General features: G+C 26.9%; 1 protein-coding gene and 1 long non-coding RNA gene across 3 annotated transcripts; one reads left to right on the top strand and one right to left on the bottom strand.

Moving 5' to 3' along the window:
* The first annotated feature begins 1,010 nt into the window (after positions 1-1,010).
* On the top strand, positions 1,011-3,339 carry LOC137830263 (putative serine/threonine-protein kinase). The gene is made up of 6 exons (XM_068637464.2): positions 1,011-1,308; positions 1,392-1,519; positions 1,669-1,885; positions 2,004-2,241; positions 2,343-2,490; positions 2,669-3,339. The coding sequence occupies exons 1-6, from the start codon at positions 1,251-1,253 to the stop codon at positions 2,993-2,995; spliced, it is 1,116 nt and encodes a 371-aa protein (XP_068493565.2). The 5' UTR covers positions 1,011-1,250; the 3' UTR covers positions 2,996-3,339.
* Positions 3,340-10,262: 6,923 nt separating this feature from the next.
* Positions 10,263-18,193, bottom strand: LOC137830266 (uncharacterized). Of its 2 annotated transcripts, XR_016514468.1 has the most exons (3): positions 17,890-18,190; positions 17,341-17,371; positions 10,263-10,615 (listed from the first exon to the last, which is right to left on the bottom strand). It is a non-coding gene; the product is annotated as an uncharacterized LOC137830266 (long non-coding RNA). The 2 variants fall into 2 exon arrangements; XR_011084172.2 differs by lacking the exon at positions 17,341-17,371 and having other exon boundaries at positions 17,890-18,193.
* Between the last annotated feature and the right edge of the window lie 7,773 nt (positions 18,194-25,966).

Raw genomic sequence — 25,966 nt, 5'->3', positions numbered from 1 at the left:
CCTTGTTTAAGTCCTTTTGCAAGGAAAAGAAATCCAAATATGCTATCATTCACACTAGTAGAGAAGTATGAATCCAACAAAAAAAAAAATATTATTGAACCCTAACCCTACAAAACTTTAAATAAGATATTCTCAGTGAAGAGTTTCAAAAGCTTTTCTTGTATCACTTTGAAAACCACATTAAAAATTGTGTCATGCATATTAATCAAATTAAGAACGCGGACGGAGATAACGATGACAGAAACGATAAAACCATAACCAGTTTAAGAAATTTTATAGTAGTAGGAACCAAATGAAAAAATGCATATCCAAAACTTAAATTATAGGTTTAATCTAAAAATTAATATTACAAATTGTGATAAATTAAGAAAACCTAAAACCTCAATTCAAATTAGAATAACGAAAGAGTCTTTATTTTGAAGAGTGTGATACTTTTTTATTATATTAGTTATCGCACGTTTGAAAGATACTAGTTCTCTTTTTTAGACTTGTGACTTAGTAGTTTAGTACCTTTTAATCAAATTTCTGAAACTAAGGACAATTAAAAAAAAAAAAAGCACGTTAACTTTTTTACACTCCCAATTTATTTTAATGTATTTCTTTCACGTCAAAAATTCTCTTTTTTTCCTGAATATAAACTGCTCTATACGTACCCACTAAATTGGAGTTATTACGTTGAAAATGACTTAATCTCTATTTTATTCTCATTTGAAAAATGATACTTATCTTTCTTAATATCTCTGCTATCAAACGTTTAAGTTGAATTACTTACCTATCTATAATTTTAAATTTGTGAGTTGATATATTTATAAACCATCTAAATTTAACCACGTTTAAAACACAATATATTTACCATGTTTTTGGGTTGTTTTTACATGGAAATGGATTGAAAAGCTAAGTGAGTTGATAATAGAGATAAGAAAAACACATTTCCCTAATTCCATTGTTCATATTATAATCAATGATTTGTTGTGTAACTCATTAATCTCAGAAAGATCCAAGTTGCAAGAGGAATGGGTCGTCGTCACTCGAGACCTTTGAGAAAAAAAAAAAAGGAAAATGTAGAAACAAAGAAAAGAAGAAAGTGTCAAATGCCGTGAGAGAATGCATTCCTAGTTTAACCGAGTATTATCTATTTTCCCAAACATGGTCTTTCTCATTTTCTCCACACGCTCTTCTTCTCCAAAACCTTCATATATAGCCCCAAACCCCGATATCCAAGGCAGTGTTACACTTATCCCAGGACAAGCATGAAAATTCCTTTTTTTACTTGTTTTTCTTCAGCCACCAAAGAACACAAGAATAACGGTACACACCACAACTAACACACCACTTAATTTGAACACTTTGGTTTTTGTTAATTATCTCTGATATCTTTTCTTCCATTGCAGACAACCCAGAGGGAGAGATCAACGATGGGAGCTTCCGTTTGTTCACTTACAACCAATTGAAATTGGCCACGCGTAATTTCCATTCCTCGGAGAAGGTTGGAGAAGGTGGCTTTGGCTCTGTCTATAAGGTTAGTTATACATTCTTTGTTCTCATTCTTTTAATGACTTTGTTTTTAACTTAATTGGGGCATTGAGATGCAATGCGATTTCATGCTGTAACGAGAATTAACCAAGGGGTTATGTTCTGAGGGACTGATTTGGGTGTTGACTTGTAAAGGGGAGGCTTCTGGATGGTTCTTTTGTGGCGGTGAAGGTGCTTTCGGTTGAGGTGGAATCCATGCGAGGAGAGAGGGAATTTGTGGCGGAATTGGCTACACTTGCAAACATCAAGCACCAAAATCTTGTAAGCTTGAAAGGGTGTTGTGTGGAAGGTTTCCATAGATATTTGGTCTATGATTATATGGAGAACAATAGCCTTTACAAAGCTTTTTTAGGTAATTAGTTTTTGGATGATTAATTTCTGTTATGTGTTTCTTTTTGAATTTCCTATTTAGTGGTTGCAATTGGAGGCAGAAGTTAATGATTCTGATTTTTGTGGCTTTTGATTGAAAGGTTCGGAGGAGAGAAGAATGAGATTCAGTTGGCAAACAAGGAAGGAAGTATCCATAGGGGTTGCTCGGGGACTTGACTTTCTCCACGAAGATCTTAAGCCTCATATCGTACACAGAGACATCAAAGCCAAAAATATTCTTCTTGATCGGAATTTCACTCCAAAGGTTTCAGATTTCGGTTTGGCAAAATTGCTAAGAGACGAAGCTTCTTACATCAGCACTCGGGTTGCAGGGACACTGTAAGTTGGACATTAAGAAGAAAAAGGAACTACCTTGGTTCATTAATTTGAATCCTTTTTATTCCATGACTAAAGGGGTTTTTGTTTTAATAAATCAACAGGGGTTATCTAGCTCCAGAATATGCCAATTCTGGACAGGTTTCACGAAAATCAGATGTTTACAGCTTTGGAGTGCTGCTTCTGCAAATTGTGAGTGGCCTAGCAGTGGTGGATGCCTATCAAGACTTTGAACGTTTCATAGTGGAGAAGGTATGAAATGAAACTGAAGTCAAACTCATAATTGCTTGCAGCTTTCAAGCTTAGTAGATTCAGCCATACTTGGTGGAATAGAATTAAAGTAGCTTTTTTGTTTGTTATGATTAGTCAAATGGAAGAAGTGTATGTATGTGTGTTTGAACTTTGAAGTTGAACATGTTTGCAATTGCAGGTGTGGATAGCGTATCAATCTAACGATTTATTAAAACTGGTGGATCCCATGTTGAACAAAAATTTTCCGGATGAAGAAGCCATAAAGTTCCTCAAGGTGGGGCTACTATGTGTGCAAGAAACCGTGAAACTTCGGCCACGAATGTCAGAGGTTGTGGAGAAATTAACCAACAACGTTGATATGAAAGATGTTCACATTTCGAAACCAGGGTTCGTTGCTGATCTCGGGAAGATCAGAATCAAAAAACAAAACTCTTCCCACGAAAGAAGTTCAGCTGGAGCAACCTTCACAAGCTCCATTTGGAGTTCATTCAATCTTGCTCGTTAGTTAGATTATTGAGCATGCGTAAGGGTAGGATCAGAACTAATTGGTCACTCTGAAGAGCATCACAAGGATTGATCCAGTGTTCATAGTTTTTCTTTCTTCTTTGGATGCATTTGCATAGCTTGATTTGTTTTATCTTTTAGTTTTTATTTTGTTGAATGCTTCCCCACAGAATTCTTTTCTGACTAAGCTGGTCTCATAGGGCGTGCTCACTGCCTTGGGCTAGTACGAGTGTCGATCCTCAACAATTTTTTCATCAACTTTTGGCTGATGTTAATTAATTTATTATGTAACGATGAAAAAGAGTTATAAGAGAAAATCAGAGTCAAATCTTCTTATCATTCAAATTCAACTTCTCAATAATAGATTATTTATCAAGCGAAGGTTGTATTTATTTGTATTATTTTATTTTATTTCCAATTAACACAGAATTTTCAACAAGAAATAAAATTGTAAAAAAAACTATTAAAAAATAAAATTGTCAAATTGATTAATAATTTTTTATTAATTATTGAAAAATGAAAATCAATAGGAAATGTGATTACATCATAAGGTAACAAGAAGAAAAATTGTTGAGCAGTCATTAAGATAACTATAATTATGGAAGTTGACTTTATAATAGTCTAACAATAAAATTATCCGTTCCGTAAGGCAATCAATTACATGCATAAGAGACAAATCACTGTTGACAACATAACAAATAGATTCCACGTCAATCATACTGAGAGGAACGCAAAATAGTTTTATATTATTATTTGATAATTGTCGATCGAATGATAATGTAAAAAAATTACGTTAATAATACATGCATGGTCATTGAATTAAAAAAATTATAATGCAAATTAAATGTATATTTTAAGTTTACGTAGTTTTACTTCCTTTGAAGTACTTTACTTATTTGTAAATATAATTATTGATCTAAAACATCAATTCTACACTTAAAATTTTGTAGGAATCAAAATTCTGCATTCAAAAAATTATAAGAAACAAAAGTGAGTTTAGCCTAAATAATATCTAATAGTGAAACAAATAAGTTTAGTACAAAAAAAATATATTAATGAAATAATTATAATAAAAATATTTCCCCCAACTTTTTGTCTATGCCGTGCTTTATTAAGCATTTCTTCAAAAAGGAGCCGCCAATGTTTTTACGATCACAATGTTTTTGCAGTCATTTTCATCTTCTTTATTGATTTTTCTAGTTTAGTATATCATATATTCTCTTTGTTTTTTACAATAATAGTTTAAGATCTTTTATTGAATACAAAATTTATTGATTTTTTATTTATAATATAATTTTAAACAAGTTATCTATTATACTTTTTTAATTTTAATTTTAATGTATATTTATTTATCACTGTATTTCTTTTTATTAAAATTAATTTTCCTATCTTCATATTAACTAAATTAAGGATATAATTGGAAAAATTCTACTATTTAAAAAAATTTAAAAATAAAAAATATTAAAAATTGAGAATTTAAAAAGAACGAATAGATAATTAACTTTTAAATTCATTTTAAAGTTCAACTTCTGGTTTTGTCGTATTGGTGACATCTTTTGACTCGGAAATAGCATGATTTTCAAAATATACCGTTAATTAGAATAATTCAACTATAATTTTATTATAAATTAATAGTCCCATCGCATGTAATAATACATAATTCAAATGAAAATTTTATTTAAATTTTTTTATTTATTAGAGAGAAAATATTTTATTCTTTTAGAAGGTGTTTTTGAGTATGTAGCCCGAATTTTGTATTATTTGTCCATTCTTAATTATTGAGTAAATCAATTCTAAATTTGGTTTATTCTGATTTTTACTTTCATTTACTTTTTGTTCGTATGAGATTCTTTTTATCATATTTGTTATTACAAGACTAATTTTGGTGAGATGCAATATCTGCTTTTATAATCTCTTTTCTCTTTGATTAATTTTATTTCAAGAGTTAAGTTCATATACTATTACATATATAAAGAATTAATTATTGTTTTTAATACTTTCTGAACAATTTATTTCATTACTTTTAACAATTAGTTTGAAAGGCCTCGTTCAGTAGATTAAGTATACAATTTTTTTTATATAATTTAAAAATCATTTAATATTTCATTAATTAATTTTATTTTGACTTCAAAATAAAATAAAACAAATAATTGATTATAAAATTACATATATGTAAAGGTTCAATTTATATTTTTTTTACCAACATGTTAAATGGGTTAGACTAACATAATTTTATATTAAAAAAAATATTAACAGAATAATTTCATAAAAAACTATTCTTAGAATAACTTTATTTAACTGTATATATACTTTTAGATCAAAATATATGTTATTAAAATCTTAGTAAAAGTCAACAATGTCATTAGTTTGAACCATTTTAGCTTGCTAACAACCTAATGATTATTGCAAGAATGATGGATGGCGTGACAATTACATTTATATAATCCTTTTTGACAAATATATTATTTGAATTACCCAAACCTCAAATTCAACTTTGTAAAGTATGTATTGACTTTAAGATTGTTTTTTTTTTATTAAATATAAATTGATTTAGGATTCCAAGTGCATTGAATGCCCATTGAAATTAATAGTAAACAATTGTCAACTATCGCAACTTATTGAAAATATTACTATGCATCCCTTCTAACTGTGATTAAAAGTTAGAAGAGAATATTTTTTTTCTTTAGTGGATATTTGATGGAGGATATCTGACATTGAAAAGAATAGTGATAAATTTGAAGTTGTCAAAAATTAGCATGAAAAAATTTCAAACGGTATGATAGAGAAGTCGGATGAAGACGCGTAAAAGATGAAAGTTGTCGAAACGAGACAACGAAGGCTGTTGCCATTTTTGGAGGGGGTTGAGGTCAACCAAAATTCAAAAAATCCATCATTTACTATTATTTTTTATTTTTAAGTATTATTTAGGTATTTTTCATATATTTTAAGCTTTTAGTTCCCATACTTTCACTTGTTAGAAATTTCTGAATTTTTGCATGATGGTTCCTAGTATAAATTAGATGTTTATCAAACCATTATGATTATATTACATTCACAAATTTATTACTCATACATTACATAATGTTATGTGTTCTAACATGAAATTTTATTATTTAGTGCTTATTCTGGATATAACATGTTGAGTGGGAGGGGAAGTGAAAATTCAAATAAACTTACTTTGATGCACCTTAAGGTAGCCATGTATGAATTATTAGAATGACATAAAAAAATTTCATATATTTATAAATTCTTTTGTAGAATGCTATATGTACTAATTTATTGTATGTATACTTTCATATTTAGATTATGATATTGCATGTATTATTGTTCTGAAAATTTGATATTTTATACAGAGTATATATATATATAGTAATAATAATAATAAAACATTTAAAAAAACATTTATAATGAAGTTTTCATTGGGGAACCGTATTTAAAAATACATTTTTTAAAACAATTCATTGTTTATTTGACAGAATAACGATAGTTTTTTACACGTGTCTTTAATGTGGTTTTATAACGACAACTCTAGAACCATTGTTATAAACACAACTCTAGAACCATTGTTATAAACAACTGATTTACAACGACACCCAAAATAACGACGGTTCCGAACCGTCTTTATATAGTATTTTTAACCACCATTAAAACACTGTTTTGCACTAGTGCATGAAATAATGAACCTATGTGTTTTTGTTTGGGTTGGAAAAGTATCCTTCTTCTATTGAGTGTGATTGTCATCTATTATGAGGTCTTAGTCTTTAGTTAGGAGTGTCTCTAAAGGAACCTCCAACGTTCAATTTAGTTTTTGGTCTTGGATAGTTCAATGTAATTAATGTTTAATAAATGTGTACTTTGAGATGGGGTGGGGTCAACCTATTTATAGGGATGAGTTGGGTCTTCACACTCATGAACCTCTTTTAATAGGATTTTATCGGTTAATCTTTTGACAGCATGTATTAGCACAATTTTTCCTATAATTTATTTTACTATTGTGTTAATGAGCTTTATCCGTGTATAAGAAAATTTCAACCCCAAATAGTACACTTTATAAATTATAATTTTAAATTATGGAAAAACTAAAATACATATAAAAACATAGAAAACAATCAAAATTAACAATTATCAAATGATCTCCACCATACGACTTTTGCAAGTCAAAATGTTGAACTATTCTCAATTGAAATTTCATAAATATTTAGTAATTTTATAGAGGTTAATTAATTTAATTCGAAAACTCTATAAATTAGATTAATTTATATTGTATATATTATATAAACTCATTTTAATACTGTCAGAGAATATTGTATTCATTGAATAGAAATATAAGTAATACTTTTGACATTTTAAATTTTAAATTGAATACAAAAGTGAATATGTCATATTCATCCATCTCTTTTTATATTATTAAAATATTTTTATTTTATTTATAAATTTATTTTAAAATTTAATACTCATTAAAGGACAATGATAATATTTAAATTTCGAGTTTAAAAACTAGTATAATAAAATCAATACTCACCCAATGATTTGTAACTTTTATTAAATTCAGGTCTAGAAATACAACATAATAAACAGATTAACTCATAAATAATAATTTATATATCCAACAATATCCAAATAAATATTATTTATATCAATAAACTATTCCTCCAATTTTTATTTTTATTTTTTTAATATATATATATATAATTATTTTTTCTTAATATATACAGGTAATTTCACTTCATAATTTAAAATAAAAAAGAATCTAAATAAATATTGTAATCTACAAATTTATTTGTACATTATTTTCCTAAATAGACATTTTGAATATTTTATTCTTTCAATTGAATGCATATCAGAAAAAAAAGAATGTCCCTCAACCATTTAAAACCTAAAATTCATTTATTTATTTTATATTCAAACACCCAAACTTCTTCAAATTTCTATATTTTTGAATCTACTACCTTTTTATTTCTACACTATATTCCATATATATTTAAAATTACAATTAATTAAAATATTAGATCTTTTAATTATTTATTAAAATTTAAAATCTAATTTATATTATATATATTCAATTCCTATTTATAAAAAAATAAATAACATTGGAAAATAGATATAAAATAAACAACAACTATAACATACATATTTTTGCACAACCCAACATACTAGTTCAAACTCATAACATTTTCACTTTCTCTCGATTTTAAATGAATTATTTCTTAGATCGTCGTTGTACACAAATATAAGGTCAAACTTGTAACATTTAATGAAAAGAAAAATTCACAACATTTTGAAAGTTATATTCAACTACCCAACTTTACATTACATGTTAAATATGGAGTTTTTTAAACGACCAGTTAACTCATTTTTTTAATTATACCTCTAATTACATTATAACTATATAATTATATATATAAATTAAACTTTCATCATTATTGTAATTTTATTTTTAGTCTAAAAATGACAAGAGTAAGTGAGTCGTCGGATATATGCGAGAAGAACTTAGTTATCATGTAAAAAATAATCGTATTGATGATCGTAATACTTTATTTAATTTATTATTTTAAATTAAAATATTTACAAAATAAATAAATTTTAAAACAAAAAGATATTATATATTTATATAGAGAGAGGACACTATAGAATAAGTTTTGATGAGATGGAGATGAATTTGTTCTTGGTTTTATTTAATCTGAAATTTTAATTTAGTCAAGTTTGTTATTTTAATCCTTATATAATTAAGACTAGGTAAATCCAGCCAAAATTGGATTAACTTGATTTGTTAATATATTTTAACATTATAAGTGGAGAATTAGAGATATATACAGCTACAATTAAAATATTTTATAATATTTTTTTTAAAGATAAATAATAATATAAATATAATATCATGTTTGATAAAGTGTTATTTATTAAATAAATAAGTTCTATTATTAATATATATTTATTTAAAAATTATAATTTAAAAAAATTATCGTAGACCAAGTTAGCACTATTCAAAATATAATTTAAATCTGCGGATCTAATTTCTTTTGAGTTTAATGAACATTTTGCTATTTTATAAGAATAATTTTGGAAGTCTTAATAAGTTTTAGATATTGAACTTTATAAAAACATTTGTATTTAAATCAAGCTTTGTGAATCCACAGCGATTTTTGACAAAATATAGGGTTCACTGCTTGCTTCAGTCCAAATTCAACACTGCCAAATTTGACCAACGTGTTTTTCTCTTTCATTTTTTTTTTTATAAATGAAGAATTTCTTTATTAATATATAAATAAATAAAAATACATCATAGAATATGAAATAAAGTATATTTATATCAGAGTTTAATTTAAACATGGATTTTATGCAAGTTGCTCAACCTTTTATTCAATCATTGAAACAATAAATATAAACCATACTATTCTCTCATTCTAAAGCTGAAAGTTTGAATAATTTTCTTATTAAAAATATTTTTGTCATAAACATATTTTTAATGAACATTTACAGAAAAAAATAAAAAAACATTATAAACTACTTTTTTTTGGTTTTTTTTTGTTCAAACCATAGTTAAAACTAATTTTCTTTAAGGCCTAAATACTATTAAAATAGATTTTGTAATCAACTCCTAACAATGAATTTAAAAAAGTCAATGGTTTACCAAGTGTATTATAGCTAGTGTACACTTTATTCCTCTCAAATGTTCTTTCTCCAATTGTACTTTGTATTTTTTTGTAATTATTTATACTAACTTTTGTTTGTCTTTTCTATATTTTCCCTCTCAAACACTTTTTCTAAGACAAAGTTATTAATCATACACCACCCTTCACGGCTTTTGCTTTTAATAATACGAATTTTAAATCGTACCCAAATAAGAAACACGTGACGGAAAAAAAGTAAGGATTACAAATAGTTATTATAAAAAATATAATCAGTTAATCATATATATAATATTAATTTAAAAAATAATATAATTTTCATGTAATATTTCAATTGACATATGTTTCTAATTTAGAAAAATTAATAGACGAAGAAAAATTTACTTGAAGCTATATTAATTTTCTAATATAGAAATGAAAAATTACATGAGATGTGTTAATATAAAATTATATAAATAAAATGTATATGGTCTAAGAATAGATTATGTTTGCCTTTTTAGTGTGATAATCTAGTATATTTTTCATTGTACTACTCATAAGAACTTCATATGAGGTTTTTTTTACTAGTTAACCTCAATGACAATCATTTTATTTATGGTGATAATAAATTAAATTCTCATACTTTTAATTAACAAAGAATAATAAATAAAAATAAATATTTAAGAAATATTTTAATCTAAATATAAAAAGATAGATTAAAAACTCTCAAAACTTATTTAAAACCACCAACCAAGACAACTAAAAAAAGAAGTTTCTAAACTTACAATTCACCATAAATATAAGAAAACAAAACCTTAAACACCCATCAATTCTCCAAGACAAAATGTATCATCTAATAACTGGTCCTGTTGCCTTGTAACACCACAACTAGAATGCGAGACCCTCTCGCAACACTATAATTTGCACCAAACAAACTTCTTATCCATTAATGTGGTAATTGGTAACTAATCCTTATAGAACCCGTGTATGCTTCCATCCTTTCTGCAACTTCACTGCACACACATGTCACACATATCAGATACCATGCTCGTCCTGACTTGTTCCAACTAATTAAGTTCTCCTATTATTTGACTCATAACCTTACGAGGTACACTACAATAATATATTATATTAGAGTCCAAAAAATAGCGTTGGCTAGAAAACATATATTGATAGAGTTAGTTATAACCACTCTAACTAGACACTAAATACTAATATCATGTAGAGTTGGTTAAGCACACTATACAAGGACGCAAATTGCTAAGTGTTGAATAGAGAAGCTAGGGCCGAGAGGATGCTAGCTTAAATAGAGGAAAAGTTGGAGCATGACCCTCACAACATTCAAGACGTGGAAGCCATAAACTAGGGCCAGGTCGTTGCTATCTCGAAGGAGGGAAAGTTAGGGTTTGATCTGTGTGTAAGACTTTGCTAGGGTACATCGTGGGCTTGGTTGTCTCAAAGGTAGGTGTGAGTAAGGGTTTGGTCCTCGCTAGGTGACTTAAGTAGTGTCACCTACAACATTATGTGATCTTTAATTTTTTTCCTATACACGCTAGCTTTACCTTTTCTCACTAATCAGTTTGCATTTTCAGTCAATTTCATTCTCTCACTCTCTCTCATTTCAATAAGTGCTCTTCATTTTCATTTTCCCTCTTCAATGTGCGTCTATGTTCTTTGGAGGTTCTTTAGTGTTTTTCACTGTGCGTAGCTTCCAACTAGTAGGGAGGAGATCTTCAAACTGGTAGAGAGGAGAGCTTCCAACTCCCGGTAGTATCTTTCTAATCTGATAAAGGTGGAAAGGAGAGCTTGGAAGGTTTGGTGCCTAATCAAGGTGCAAGATTTTATTTTTTTTCGTTTTGTTTGTTTTTATTAATCGTATTGGTTCACCATGAGTGAGGTTAATTTTGTAGATCTGAGTTGACATTAAGGAGAATAAGGTTTGTAACTTGACTTTCGTTTTGAAAATGCAAAATCTCTATGTTGTCTTCATTTTCATTTCGATCTCATTCTTGGATTGTTGTATCTTTATTGAAGGTTAACATTGACGTTGGTGAAGGTTCCCCATTGCAAAGTGGTTGGATCCATTAGTGCTAGTGGGTGGACTTTTTCTTCTCGTGGTGGTGGTGGTGAGTAGCTTGCCCATTTTCATTTTCGATATCATTCTTGGGTTGTGGATTCTTTGTTGAAGGTTTCCATAGGCATTGGTGAAGGTTCCTCATTGTGTCGTGGCTGGATCCATTAGTGTTGGTAGTTGTACTTTTTCTTCTTGCGACAATGGTGGTGAGTAGCTATTCCATTTTCATTTTCGATCTCATTTTTGGGTTGTAGGTTCTCTGTTGAAGGTTTCCATTAGCGTTGGTGAATGTTTCTCGTTGCATTGTGGCTAGAAATGAATGATATAATAGGATTAGGAAGGTTATCCTGAATGTGGTAATGAGATTCTAAGTATGACGTACAACTTTTTATTTATTTTTTGCATGGGCTTAGCGAGGGCCAAGCCTTCACAAGCCTTTAACCAATGTTTTTTTTCTCTAGTTAGGGCTTGACCCTCTCATGATCAAATTGAGTTAGAGTTTAGTGTTCTCTAGGTTAGAGTAAGCAAGAGCTTGACCAACCTAAAAAACGGACAATATTTCGAATGCGGTGATTGACCACACCGATGTTATCTCTCGAATTTGAGCTCGAAATAGCCCAGTCTAATCGTGAGTATAGGGACACGCTTCAATACATAATTTATTTTTTTTATAAATGGCCATTGTGATTCATGATAATCGGAAACTCAGCACCCACGAGATCCTATTATACTTATTTCTGTATTATTTTGGACAATATGAGTTGTTTTCTTTGTCATTTTATCATGTTTACAACATTTTTCTTTTTTTTTCCATATATAATGGCTATTGTACCCTTCCAACAAGACTTTATTCAAAATGAGTACTTGGCTTCTACAAAGACATAGAAGTAGAAAGTAGATGAGGCGCTTGTTATGGCGAAGTCAAAGCCCAAGTTAGGTGATTTGAAAAATAAATGCAAAAAAATGTCAAGTTTATTTATGGAGAGGAACAAATTTGAGATGTTAGTAATTATTGTAACTAATTTAGATTAGTTGTTAATTAATGTTAGATAACAATTTATAAATTATTTTATAAAATTTTATTAATAATAAAAAATATTTTAGATATGAATAATTTTTTAATTTATAAAATAATATCTAATTTAATTAATATAGTAGTTAATTATTTTTTATTTTTTAAATTATAAAATTAATTATTATTTAATGATTTTCTTGTAGTGTGATAGTTGATTTGATAGTTGATTTGAATTAGATTTTGAGTGTAAGTCATGAATTATTTACAAAATTAAGTGTAGAAACATGAAAATTATGGCCTCTTAGTCTTGAAAAAAGAAAGAAAAATACGAGAATAAAAATATGGTCCAATATTTCTATAATCATTTACACTAAGTAAAGACAACACACATAATTTGACAAAGAAGGTTTCAATAATAACATATCTAAAGAGATAATCTTATATAAGTTTATTATTGATAAAAACAATCACTACATATAAAGTTATTAAATAAAAAATAAATTTAGAGACTAAGATAATTAGTTATTATTTGACTAAATTAGAGATTATTTTATAAACTAAAAAAATTATTAATGTAGTATATTATTAATAAAAATTTATAAAATAGTTTTTAAATTGGTATTTAACCATCAACTACCAAGGTTTTAGTTACTTTTTCACTTTATATTCTAAATTAGTCTCTATTAATCTTTTAAAGACTAATTTATAATCTAAAATATTAGTGGTAACTAATGGTTGAATATCAATTTAGAAACCATTTTATAAATTTTTATTAATAATAAAAACCACTTTAGATATAATAATTTTTTAGTTTTTAAAATAATATCTAATTTAGTCAATATAGTGACTAATTATTTTTGTCTCTAAATTTTGTTATTATTTAATGATTTTCTTATGGTGAATATTTTAATATGGATTTCACAAATATTTCTTGCCACTAAAAAAATCCTTTGTATAATAAATAACTATTCTCAATTAAAAAAAATGTTTGTGAGACTCATCAAAATATTATTTTTATTGATCAAAACTTGTGTTCACAACATTCATTAATATGAAATTTTTTAAAAGTTCAAAGTCTAAGTTGAACAACAAAGTGAACTTTTCATCAATACTTTGAAGAAAGTTTTTAAAAGCTCAAAGCCAAGTTGAACAACAAAGTGAACTTTCCATCAATACTTTGAAGAGTCTCATAGGATGATAGTATAATATTCCAATAGAGTTCAATATTCTAAATTCTGAAACTAATGACATTTGTTGTTGTTACTTATTTTGTAGAACAAAATATGGGACACAAGAGTACATCCATGCTCAACATGGTAAGAACATGCTAAAAGGCAATAATAACCAAAGAGAAACAAAAGGCCTAGTGTTTCTCATATGCGATATTTGGAAGAATGACAAATCATGTTTTGCAGAGACGAAATCACATTTAAATGACAAAATTGAAAAGTATGTACATTAGCTATAGATCAATTTCTAGCAACTATAAGCTTTATAATCCTACCAATGAGAATATTGCAATAAATGGAAATGATGCTTTTGAAAAAGACAACTTCCGATGTATGTCTCTAGAAATGACGAAAGTGTTTTGTTTCCAATGCTTGGAGAACTTGTTCATAACAGACATGAAACTATTCATCTCAGAACAATGAAATTCCTCTAAAGAATGAGCTTAGAAGAATAGAAGATCTTTATGAGTCCATGAAAATGGTAGAAAATATATCACTATTTTGTCTCTACTGATTTTGGATCACTGCACTTAAAGAATACAAGCTAAGAAGAATATATAATAACACTTAATTATTTTTAAAAAAAAAATTAATTTGTATTTAATAATTTTTTAAGTTTAACTAACTTCTATTTTCTATTTTAATGTAGGAGTCCAAAGGGGTGAGAAAAGCATGGAAAAGACAATCAATCACTGGTGTGGAACATATCTCAGCAGCAACAGAAAAGAAAGAATATAAAAAGAAGTAGTTGTTGGCTAAAGCTTGTAACATTCTTACGGTGTAGATATGATGGTTACTATTTTTGAATGAATGAAACAGTGTATAATAAAAGGCCTGGTGGCGATTTTGAATTGATTTGTGGTGAATATAAATAAATGGGAGTGAGGCCAAGACGTTAACCACTCAGTTACAACAAAAATGACAACACAACAACGAAAACGATTGGTAACTACGTCCACTTCAACCTAATAATGACCCTTACTTTCATGGAGGAGGACTGCATTCTTATTTATAATTTTAAATAAAGAAATATCTAAAGTAACTTTTGAGTTTTTATCAGTCAAATTTGGAAGCTTTTTAAATAGAGAAGGGTGTAGGAAATTTATAGTGAAGTTTTAATTAGAGAAGCTTCTAAAGTAGATTTTAAATTTTTTTCATTAATTAACACTTATAAATATCTCATTGTATTTGACATTTTCAAGGTAAGGAAACTTGAGTTCACTCTATTTTATTCTCAACTCTTCCTCTAACAAAGTGATATTAAGAACTTGGTTTGATTTAGAGAGTTGAGTGATGAGAAATGATGTGTTTACTATCTTTCAATTTTCTCGTCTTACCAAAAGAAAATTATGAAAAATGGTGTCTTTCCACGAAAATGTTGCTAGGCTTTTAATGTGTTTTAGAGATTGTAGAAAAAGGGTATGGAGAGTCACAAGATGAAGAAAACTTATCTCAATATGAGATGGAAACTTTGTTAAAAATAAGAAAAAGGGATCAACAAACTTTTACTCTCATCCACCAATGTTTGGATGACCGTTGTTCGAGAAGGTTGCCTACACTATGATGTCAAAGGTCGCTTGGGAGTTCTTAGAAAAATCCTTCCAAGACGTCGACGAAGTGAATAAGATAAGACTTCAATCACTAATGAATGACTTTGAAGCTATGAAGATGAAGCAATCTGAATCAATTTCGAATTATTTCTCAAGAGTAAAGATAATTGTTAATCAATCAAAGAAATATGAAGATAAAATAGAAGATGTTCGTATGGCAGAGAAGATTGTTCGTTTCTTGACTCCAACGTTCAATTATGTGGTATGTGTGATGGAAGAATGAAGAAAGCTTCTTTAATGAAGAAAGAATGAAGAGACAAGAACAGTCATTGGAGCAAACCTTCAAAGTTCAAGCTTCTTTAAAGAATAATGGATGATTTAGGAGTGAATAAGGACGTGGACAAGGAAGAGGACATAGTCATGGACAAGAAGGAAAAATACATAGAAACGACTATTCAAACAATGAGAAAAGAAGTTATTTATCATCAAGAGCCCATGAAAGAGCAATAGGAAGAGGTCATAATTGTTTTTAAAATGAAAGAAGGTATGAGAAATTTAAAGTAGATTGCTACAATTGCACAAACTTGATCATTTTTCTTCGAAATGTCGTCTTAATGACATGGAAGAAAAAGTTAATCTTGTTAATGAAAAGAAGAGTCAACTTTGTTATTAAAACTAAAAGGTGAAAATAAGGATGTCAATTGTTTAGGGTTTAGGGTTTAAAGTTATTTGTGGTACTTAGACAATGATTTTAACAATCATATGTGTGGATACAAGGAGAAATTTTTTGGAACTTAATGAGAATGTGAAAGAAAATATGTATTTCAAAGACTCATTGAAGGTTCAAATTGAAGGAATATGTACAATTCTAATCTTTTCCACCAAAGATGAAAGTCATAAGTTGAAAAAGGATATGAGATTCTCATGAAAGATAAATATTTGTGGCTTGAAGATCAAAATTAAAATTTGATTGCTAAGGTGCTTATGTCAAGAAACATAATTATCTTGAATCTAAAAACTATTGAAGTAAAGTGTTTTAAGGTGAGAAGAAGAGTTTGGACACTTAAACTTTGGAGCCCTTAAAAGATTGGGAGAAATAGAGATGGTAAATGGATGCCTCCAATCAACAATCCTAATCAATTGTGTGAAACATGTCTTCTTGGAAAGCATGCAAGAAGAAGTTTTATGAAAGTAGTTGCATCAAGAGTAACCAAACCACTTTAACTTACATAACAATATATGTGATCCAATCAATCCACATTGATTTAGCAAAAATATGCATTTCTTACTTTTTCATTGATGATTTCAGTAGAAAAACATAGGTATATTTTCTCAATCAAAAGTTAAAAGTTTTTGTTGAGAACTTTAAGGCTTAGTTGAAAAAATAATAACTTTAAAATTATAGCTTTGGATCCCATCCATAAGGAGAATTCACTTCTAAGAAGTTCAATGATTTTTTTACAGTTATAAATACCTTATTGTATTTGACATTTTCAAGGCAATAAAATATGAGTTCACTCTCTTTTATTCTCACCTCTTCCTATAACATGCCCAAGTCAAATTAGTCACTAAACATATAAGAAACGAAGGAATATCAAAACAAAAATCAAAATATTTATTTCTGCTCTTTTAAGAATCTATTTCATTTTCCTTTGATATGGTTTTATCAGTAAATATAAAAAAAAATCACCTTTTTCTAACTCGTCACTAATTGAAAGACTTGAAGATGCTATAAAAAAAAAATCTAAGATAGTAAAAAGAGCATTGATATTTTGGTAGTTTGCTATATAGTTTTTGAAAATAGAAAATGAAGTATAATTTGAAAATAACTAATAAATATAGATTAAAAAGCATTTTAACAATTTCTTACCAGCAATCCTAAATTTCTTTGCCTGGTGTACCTAAGAAACCAACCAATAGAATAAAACCAAGTCAATGCCATCTTGGACCAGGAACCTAAATTGAACAAACTAATTCAATGGAACATAATTATTGTTGATTTGCACAGCAAATGATGAACAAGATCTGAGCCAGAGACCTATGGGCAACCAATCCAGCTTCCCATCCCTTCTCAGAAGTGAGAAGTAAACAAATAACAGATACCAAAAAAGATTGAAATCTCAAGTAAACATGACCTTGGTTTTGCAGAAGACAAATTCCAATTCAAATCCAACCATTTAGCTTGGATTCATTGGAGGAGCAATACAGCATGCATGACTCCTCATACGCCATTTGGTAAGGCCATGACCATTGTGATGGGGTCAACAAATGGCATACAGGGAGCCAGGCACACAACACAACAAAGGTTACTTCCTTGAGCAACATGCAGAAGATGGAAGATGACGATGATGATGATGATGATGATATGTATATGCACAGATATGCTAAGAAATGTAAGATGCAATTAAGCAGAAGGTACCCGTTGATCTTGAGTGAAGATTGTGCAGGATGTGATCTGAAAGCGATCCAAGCTAGGTGGAGGAATTAAGTGAGGAGCATATATACAATAAAAGGAAAGAAAGTGTGCTCCAAAATCTAAAGTTCACAACCAAAAGGACAAAAAGGGTCCCTCTTAGTTGCATAGGCTACTGTTTTCTACTTGCAAAACAACCAAGCAGCTTTAAAGTTGGGAATTTGGCATCAAGTGTAGGTAGCTTTGAAAATACTTTAGGTGGAAGACCATGTCTTTTTCCAACCTTTTTAAACTCTCTTAAGGTTAGGATATGAGTTTGAAGAGATTAGGGTACATATAAGGACTTTAATAAAGAGGGTAAGAGGGAGATGAAGGTGGATAACAACCACACCCTTTTCCTGTTTGCTGGAACCTATGATGACTCTAGGGTATGCAATTTCTTTTTCCATTCCACATAAAAACTGCAATTTCTTTTTCATCTTCTGCAACAGATTTGTCACCAAGTGTTTGGATCACCTTAGATTCTTATCACTCCTAAGATGGAACATCTTCAAAGAACCAGATCTTTCCCTATCCTTGTCCTTTTCCATTTATACTTTCTGTTACTTCTGTTTTTTCTTTTTCTCTTTCTCTTTCTCATTTTGGTACACGTGATGTATCAATACATTATTATTATTGTCTTCAACATCAAGGGAGCTTCATTACACAGAACTTGGTTACTTCTTCCTCTTCACCCTTCTCTCTTGTAATTTCAACAAACTTCTGCACGCAATTTCAAATTTATGACCTACGTTTATATGCTATATATACACAGATACCCATCAAAATTCTTTTTTTTCTTAAACAATCATTTCCCTCTTCACCAAATATTCCCTTTATGCTGGTGATTGATTAAAAGAAAACCTTTCTTATCTAACTGCTACACTTATTACATAAGACTTAAATACTATGTAATATGCATTTGATCCATTTTTAAAATTACCAAATATGATACCATTTTAATATGAATTTTTTTGTTGTACTTTAGCATTGCCAACAGTTTTAAAAAAATTTATTGCTAGAAAAAGTATAATTTATTTATTTTTAAAATTTATTATTGTGGAGTAAGTCATACTTTACAAAAGCAAGTACCACTTTAACGTTTACAACAACAATTTATTCCCTTGTGGACCACCACACATGTAAAAGTTATAATCATGACAAATATAACTTTATGCTACTAAATGTTTTAAAAATAGAGTGAGGTTAAATCTTCTTTTTCTAAAAATGGTTTTTACTAATCTTTCCACTTTATAAATAAATTATTAAATAAAAATAAAATATTACTTAATATATTGTAAAAAAACACTTATTATACAGAGAAATTTAAGAGAACTATTAAAAATATATATTGCAGGAGGATTTAGAATTATTCTTAAAAAATACATTATAAGTGGTGAAAAAAACTTCAGAAAATATAAACATAAAATTTAAAAATGAAATCAAATATACAATTTTACCACCCAAAAAATTAAAAGACAACGACAAACCTAAAACCAAAAAAAAAAAGATCTCAGATATCACAGAAAGTGTTGAATGAATAACATACACATAACAGGTAAAAAATTAATATAAAGGGGAAGGATGAACATTGGTACTATTTTACTATTTTGCACAAACATAAGCTGCTGAATATATAGCTAGGGTTATGGTCAACCACATATATATTAGAGTTCATAATGAAAATTTGAGTTATAATTTATCAACACTGCATTTAGAGTAACCTTGAGAACCCTCCCATGGAAGAATTTATCCTTCTCTTGCACATGTCTCATAAACCTCTAAAAGAAAATATACTTTTAATTCGTGTCTTGAAATGTCATAACATAGATGACACACAAATTTTCCCAATGATTTCATATATCCTTTTTATTATTAACATTTTACTTCATGAGAAAATTGAATACATAACCTTAAACCACAACCTCTTTAGTAATTTTCTATATACTGTTGGAAAATACTTAATTACCATTATGTAAATATGGATTAGTCACACACACAAAAGATTCAGTAATGCAATCCTAGTTACTATTAGTTAATATCAAAAGCTTTGTGCAATATCTTTTATTTTTTCAAATAATAAATAAGTGCAGTATTAAACTTTTTCATGTTTAAAAAAAATAAGATATTATTTATTTAATATGTTCATTATGGATAATATATTATTCATAGAATAAGTTGAAAAAGGCAAACATTTTTAATGATAAAAATATTAAACCTGATAATTTGATATGTTAATTTTCTCTCATATTATAAACATGTCTTAATTCTTGAACATAATTAATGTGTGTGTATAGTCTCTTCTCAAATACTCAGGTCAAATCATTTTTATCTTCCATTTGTCATCTGCTGATACAAAGTTTTGACTTTTCTTCATTTTATTAATTAAGGTTTTAATTGTTTAATTTATATTACATCACTACAAAAAAATCACTAAATATAAAATAATTTTAGATACTAAAAATAATTAATTGCTATAGTGATTAAATTAGAGACGACTTTAGAGACTAAGAAAATTATTGGTTTTTAAATTAGTTTCTATTATTGATAAATAGTTTCTAAATTAGTATCTAATTAGCTACCAATGTTTTAATGACCAATTCTTTAGATTCTAAATTTGGTAGCAAAAACCTTGGTAGCTAATTAAATACCAATTTAGAAATCATTTAACAATAATAGAAACTAATTTAGTAACCAATTTTTTTTTAGTTTTTAAAATATCTCTAATTTAGTCACTATAACAACTAATTTTTTTTTCTAAAATTAGTTTCTATTTCATAATTTTCTTTTAAAATATTATTTGTACAAAATTTAATACTCATTAGTTACACTCAGCATTGTTCACTACAAGAAAATCATGAAATAGAAACCAATTTGTAGAAACCAAAATAATTAGTTGCAGTAGTAACTAAGTTAGAGACCATTTTAGAAACTAAAAAATAAGGTTTCTAAATTAGTTTCTATTATTTTCTATTATTGTTAAATAGTTTCTAAATTGGTATCTAATTAGCAACCAATGTTTTTGCTACCAAATTTAGAAACTAAATAATTGGTAGTTAAAACTTTAGTTGTTAATTAGATACCAATTTAAAAACTATTTAACAATGATAAAAAATAATAGAAACTAATTTAGAAACTATTTTAGTTTCTCTTGTAACTAATTATTTTGATTTCTTGGTTTCTATTTCATGATTGTCTTGTAGTGGTTGAGAGATACATAAGTATAAAATTAACCAAAATAAATTATAAAGTTAATTATAGTTTTATTTATATTTTACAAAATCCACAGTTTTGTTCATTAGTTCTTTTTTACATTTTTAGTTCCTTAGTTTTTTAGATATCCATATATTGGTCCAAAAAAATTAGACAATTTTTTTATTTTTCATAACTTTATTCGATTTTCAAATTCAATTATATGTAACTTTTTGTTACTTTGGATATGACATGGGAAAGAACGCAACCATTGTTAGCAATTTGAAAATTATTTAGAATATTTTTAGAATTAAAAATTAAACAGTTATATATAATTAAAGATTGTGTAAAAAGAAATTCAATAATCAAATAGTTAAAAATTAATGTACTAAATTAAGAGAAAAATTAGGGAACAAAATCACATTTCTTCTAAACATAGGAACAAAGTTACAATTAAGCCTAAATTAAATTATATTATAAATTGTCATAATTTTGGATTTAAGTTAGTTTCATCCATTCGAGTCAACACCAGACAGCAGACCAATACATTTGGATTTGATCAATTTGATGGATTGAGAATTGAGCGGTTAGACTCGCAAATAGATTGTTTCTTAAAATACAAAAATAATTTTTGAATTTCAAGTAAATTAATCAAGATAAACTGAAATAAATAAAAAATATAAGTTGTCATTTTCACTACAAACTCGCATTATAATTCATGTTAATAGGAAAAAAAAGATAAAGTTTAAAAACTCAATATATGATTGACCTTAAAATCAATTGACAACGGATAGAACATTAAATTTATCATTTATTAATTTTATTAATTATAAAAGAAAGTAAATAAATCAGTTCACAATTGGTCCAACCCTTCATACGCCTTTATTTTAGATTAAGGCAATTTCTCCCTCCACCATATCAATTTTAGCATGCACTCAATCAGCTCTAGAAAATGACAAAAATATCCCTCATAAATGACTAAAATAACCTTACACATAAATGGAAAAATTTATTTTTGAATCTTTTATGTGAAATATTTTAGATTTCAATTTTCGGAACATATTTTTGAATTCTGAAATTTTTTATCCGGAATGTATTTTTAGTTTTGTGTTCAGAATTTTTTTTCCAGCATGTATTTTTTTATTTCTCAATTATAATTATTATTTTGGATTTTTTAATTTGGAATAAGGGTAGTTTTGGAAATTTAAAAAATTGATATGGTGGAGGTTAAAATTGATATGTTGCAGGAGGGTAGTTTTGGAAATTTAAAAAATTAATATGGTGTAGGTTAAAATTGATATGGTGCAGGAAGAATTTGCCGAGAATTTTTTTTCCAGCATATATTTTTTTATTTCTCAATTATAATTATTATTTTGGATTTTTTAATTTGGAATAAGGGTAGTTTTGGAAATTTAAAAAATTGATATGGTGGAGGTTAAAATTGATATGTTGCAGGAGGGTAGTTTTGGAAATTTAAAAAATTAATATGGTGTAGGTTAAAATTGATATGGTGCAGGAAGAATTTGCCTTAGATTAAATTGAGAAAAAATGTTCACGGGCGTTTTCACTCTAGCCCAATCCATTTCGATTAGAAGGCCCATTTGTAGTTAAGACCAGCATATTCTCTTTTTTATTCAACTGTTTTTTCTTATATTTTCATAGTTTCAGATAACACCATCATCATAGTCAAATGAAAATATAATTTTATTTAAAAAAATATATATTTCAAATTCTACAATTTCAAAAATATTTTTTTTTCTATCTACACCTCTTAAATTGTAAAATTTAGAAAATATTTTTTAGATTCTATAATTCTGAATAATTTATTTTTAAAAAAAAATACATTCTAATTACGGAATATATATGGAAAGTGAACATTAATGTAATTTTTTTTTTAAAAGTACAGATATTAATAGGGATTGAGTTACCTATTTTCTTGAAAGGGAAACTGCCCCCACATCTACATGTGTGTTATCCCAACAATACTATGAGTTGATATTATTAGATTAATTATATAACTTGTTCGCTTGAAATTAGTCACAAATAATTATTTTAATTAAACTAAGACTACGATACAAATAGTTAATGTGTTGAATTTAAGTTCGAATTCTTTGAAAATAATTCAAGTACAGTTATTGGTGAAAAAGATCACTTGACCAAGTTTTATTTACCTTCCAATCAAGCTACATTAGCCTAAGATGAAATATTGGTTATGATTAAAAAAAACTTCAAGGATGTTAAAGAATAATTTTTTTAAATGAGTTAGATTGTGTAAAACAGAAGGTGAATAATGTTAAGACTTGTTTTTGTGTATATTAAATATAAGATTTAAAGTAAAAGAAGAATGAAAAAAAACTTATATTAAAACAATTTATTATTTATTTTAACTAAAACTTTATCTTTCTAAGTTATTAAATCTTTTGCATCTTCTTTTAAGATTTTAGATTGAATATTCATAATTTATTTAAATATATTACACCGTTAAGGAGATGACAACACAAATTAAACACAAATTAAGATAGACCAATTTTGATCAGAGTTGAAGTTTTAACGGTAGTTGAAAACTCTTTTCTGCATCTATTTATTTGAGTTTTAAATTAGATGTATTTGAATGTAATATTATTTCATATTGATGTTGAGTTTTCTTTGAATTGAAATTGGATGGAGTTATGTTTTCAATGGTGTATAATAATTTTGGATTTTAATGTTCTAAATATAATTGGAAATAGTCTCTAATCAAGTTTTGGTCTATATTAGTTTTATTTTAATGTTTTAAACTTTCATAATTTCAATGAGTGATGATTTCCCATATTTTTATTTTGCTAATTTTTGGCAATTTTCTCTTGGTACCAAGTTGACACTCAAACTATTGCAATTATTATTTTCATTAGCATGTCACGTGTTGTCATAGTCTTTCAAGCAACAATGTTCTTTTTTTGAGATTATTCAAGGCTTGAATAATAGAATTGTTAAAACAACCCTTCTTTCAAAATTTTCATCACTAAGTTAGAATGATATTTTGAAACTTGTTGACAGGTACACTAAATCATATTGCTCAAGTATTCTTCTCCTTTATAATTGTTAAATTAATATATAAACGAGAAAAATGTCAAAATAATTTCGTCTCTTCTTAAGTTAATATTGATTAAGTAATGTTGGTCCAGGTAAGTTTATAATTGGTAGCTTAAAAGGTGATTTTCTAATTTAAATAATGATTTTGTCCTGTTAAAAAAAATAATTATAAGTTAGTTTCGATAAAATTGATTTAACTTATGATTCTTATTACAAGATATAGGTTGATATGATATAATATATATATATATATATATATATATATATATATATATATAATTCTATCTTTTCTTGATTCTAGTTATGCATTACAATTCAAATATGAGTATAAAACTTATTTCAATTCAAGCAAAATACATACAAACAAGGATAAAACGAAGTAAAAAAAACATAGAGTAGAAAAAAACACTTAAGATGAAAAATAAAGAAAAATCTCCACTTAAATAACTAAAAATTCAAGAACACCGTATTCTCAAAAAGAATTCACAAGTTTTTCACAATTCTCAAAAAATAATGTCTAATCCATTCAAAGTTATGAAATAAAGATAAAAAAAACTTTTTTTTCGTATGTATTAGATCCTTACCTTTTCTCGTTGAGTGAGACGTTTAAATGGTCTTTCATCTATAATACAAATTACAAGTAAAAAAAATATTATAAAATTACAATCAAGCAATCTGTTCTAAATTACAACTAAATAAAGCCTTTGTAAACAACATAAGGCTTAAAAATAACAAACAATTATAAATTTATTATAAACAAAGAAATTTATTTGATTTTTATACTGAGACAACTTTTTCCTTTTCTACTAAATTGATGTTAAGGATATAGATAAACCATGTCAATGTAATTACATTGTGAAAAAATTGTGTTCTTATGATATAATTTTTCAAGTCAAAGTTAAAATTGTGTTATATAATTTTTATATTTAATGATAGTGGTGTATCCTTTTATGATTTGATTAGCATTCTTTTTAAATAAAATTGTGTCTAGGTGACGTAACTTCAATTCAAAGAAAGTTTACATAGTTCAATTTTTTCTTGATTTATTTTTTTAAAATATTTATTTATTTATTTAAATAGATTAATTAATTAAGTTATTAAAAATTTGACAAATTTTATAATTTTTTTTAAGAAAAGACTTTTGAAAACTTCAAAACTTTTAATAGAAAAAACATATTAAAATATGCTAAAAATGAAAGTTGTTTGAGATGAGATAAGAATGTCATGGTCAATACTCCAGGGAAATTGAAAATACCAAATTTTCAAAAAAAAATCAACATTTACTAATAGTTTTTTAAATTTTTTTAGTATTTTTGGAACATTTTTTTATATTTTAAGCATAGTTTATATTCTAACTTTAGGATTTTAATATCCTTTTCTAATTCATTTTTCAATTAAAAAATAAATATTTTTTTTCTTAATTTTATAATAATTCAATTAATTATTCCAAGTTTTTTTTTTAAAAACAAACAATTTAAAAAAATTATAAAACTAAATTGTGCAAATGTGACATGTCTTAAATGTAATTAACCTTAATAAAATTTAATGTAATTAACCTTCAAAAAATTTATTAATCAAAATAGTGTAAGATTGATACGAATTTATATCTAGTAACAAAATCTTGCCATCATGTACAACTTATTCATAATCATGCAACTTATCTATATTTGTAATTTTTTAAAATAAACAACCCCAATTTGTTAAAAAAAAGAAAAATTATCCCAGGTTAATAAAAAAACCAATTTATTCTCTACTGAATATAAACTAATATTTGGAAAAG

The sequence above is a fragment of the Phaseolus vulgaris genome, chromosome 7, assembly GCF_051622355.1.
Source record: "Phaseolus vulgaris cultivar YP4 chromosome 7, ASM5162235v1, whole genome shotgun sequence".
NCBI classification, from domain to species: domain Eukaryota; kingdom Viridiplantae; phylum Streptophyta; class Magnoliopsida; order Fabales; family Fabaceae; genus Phaseolus; species Phaseolus vulgaris.
Note: the sequence above shows the minus strand (reverse complement) of the source record. Positions and strands in the feature narration are given on the sequence as shown.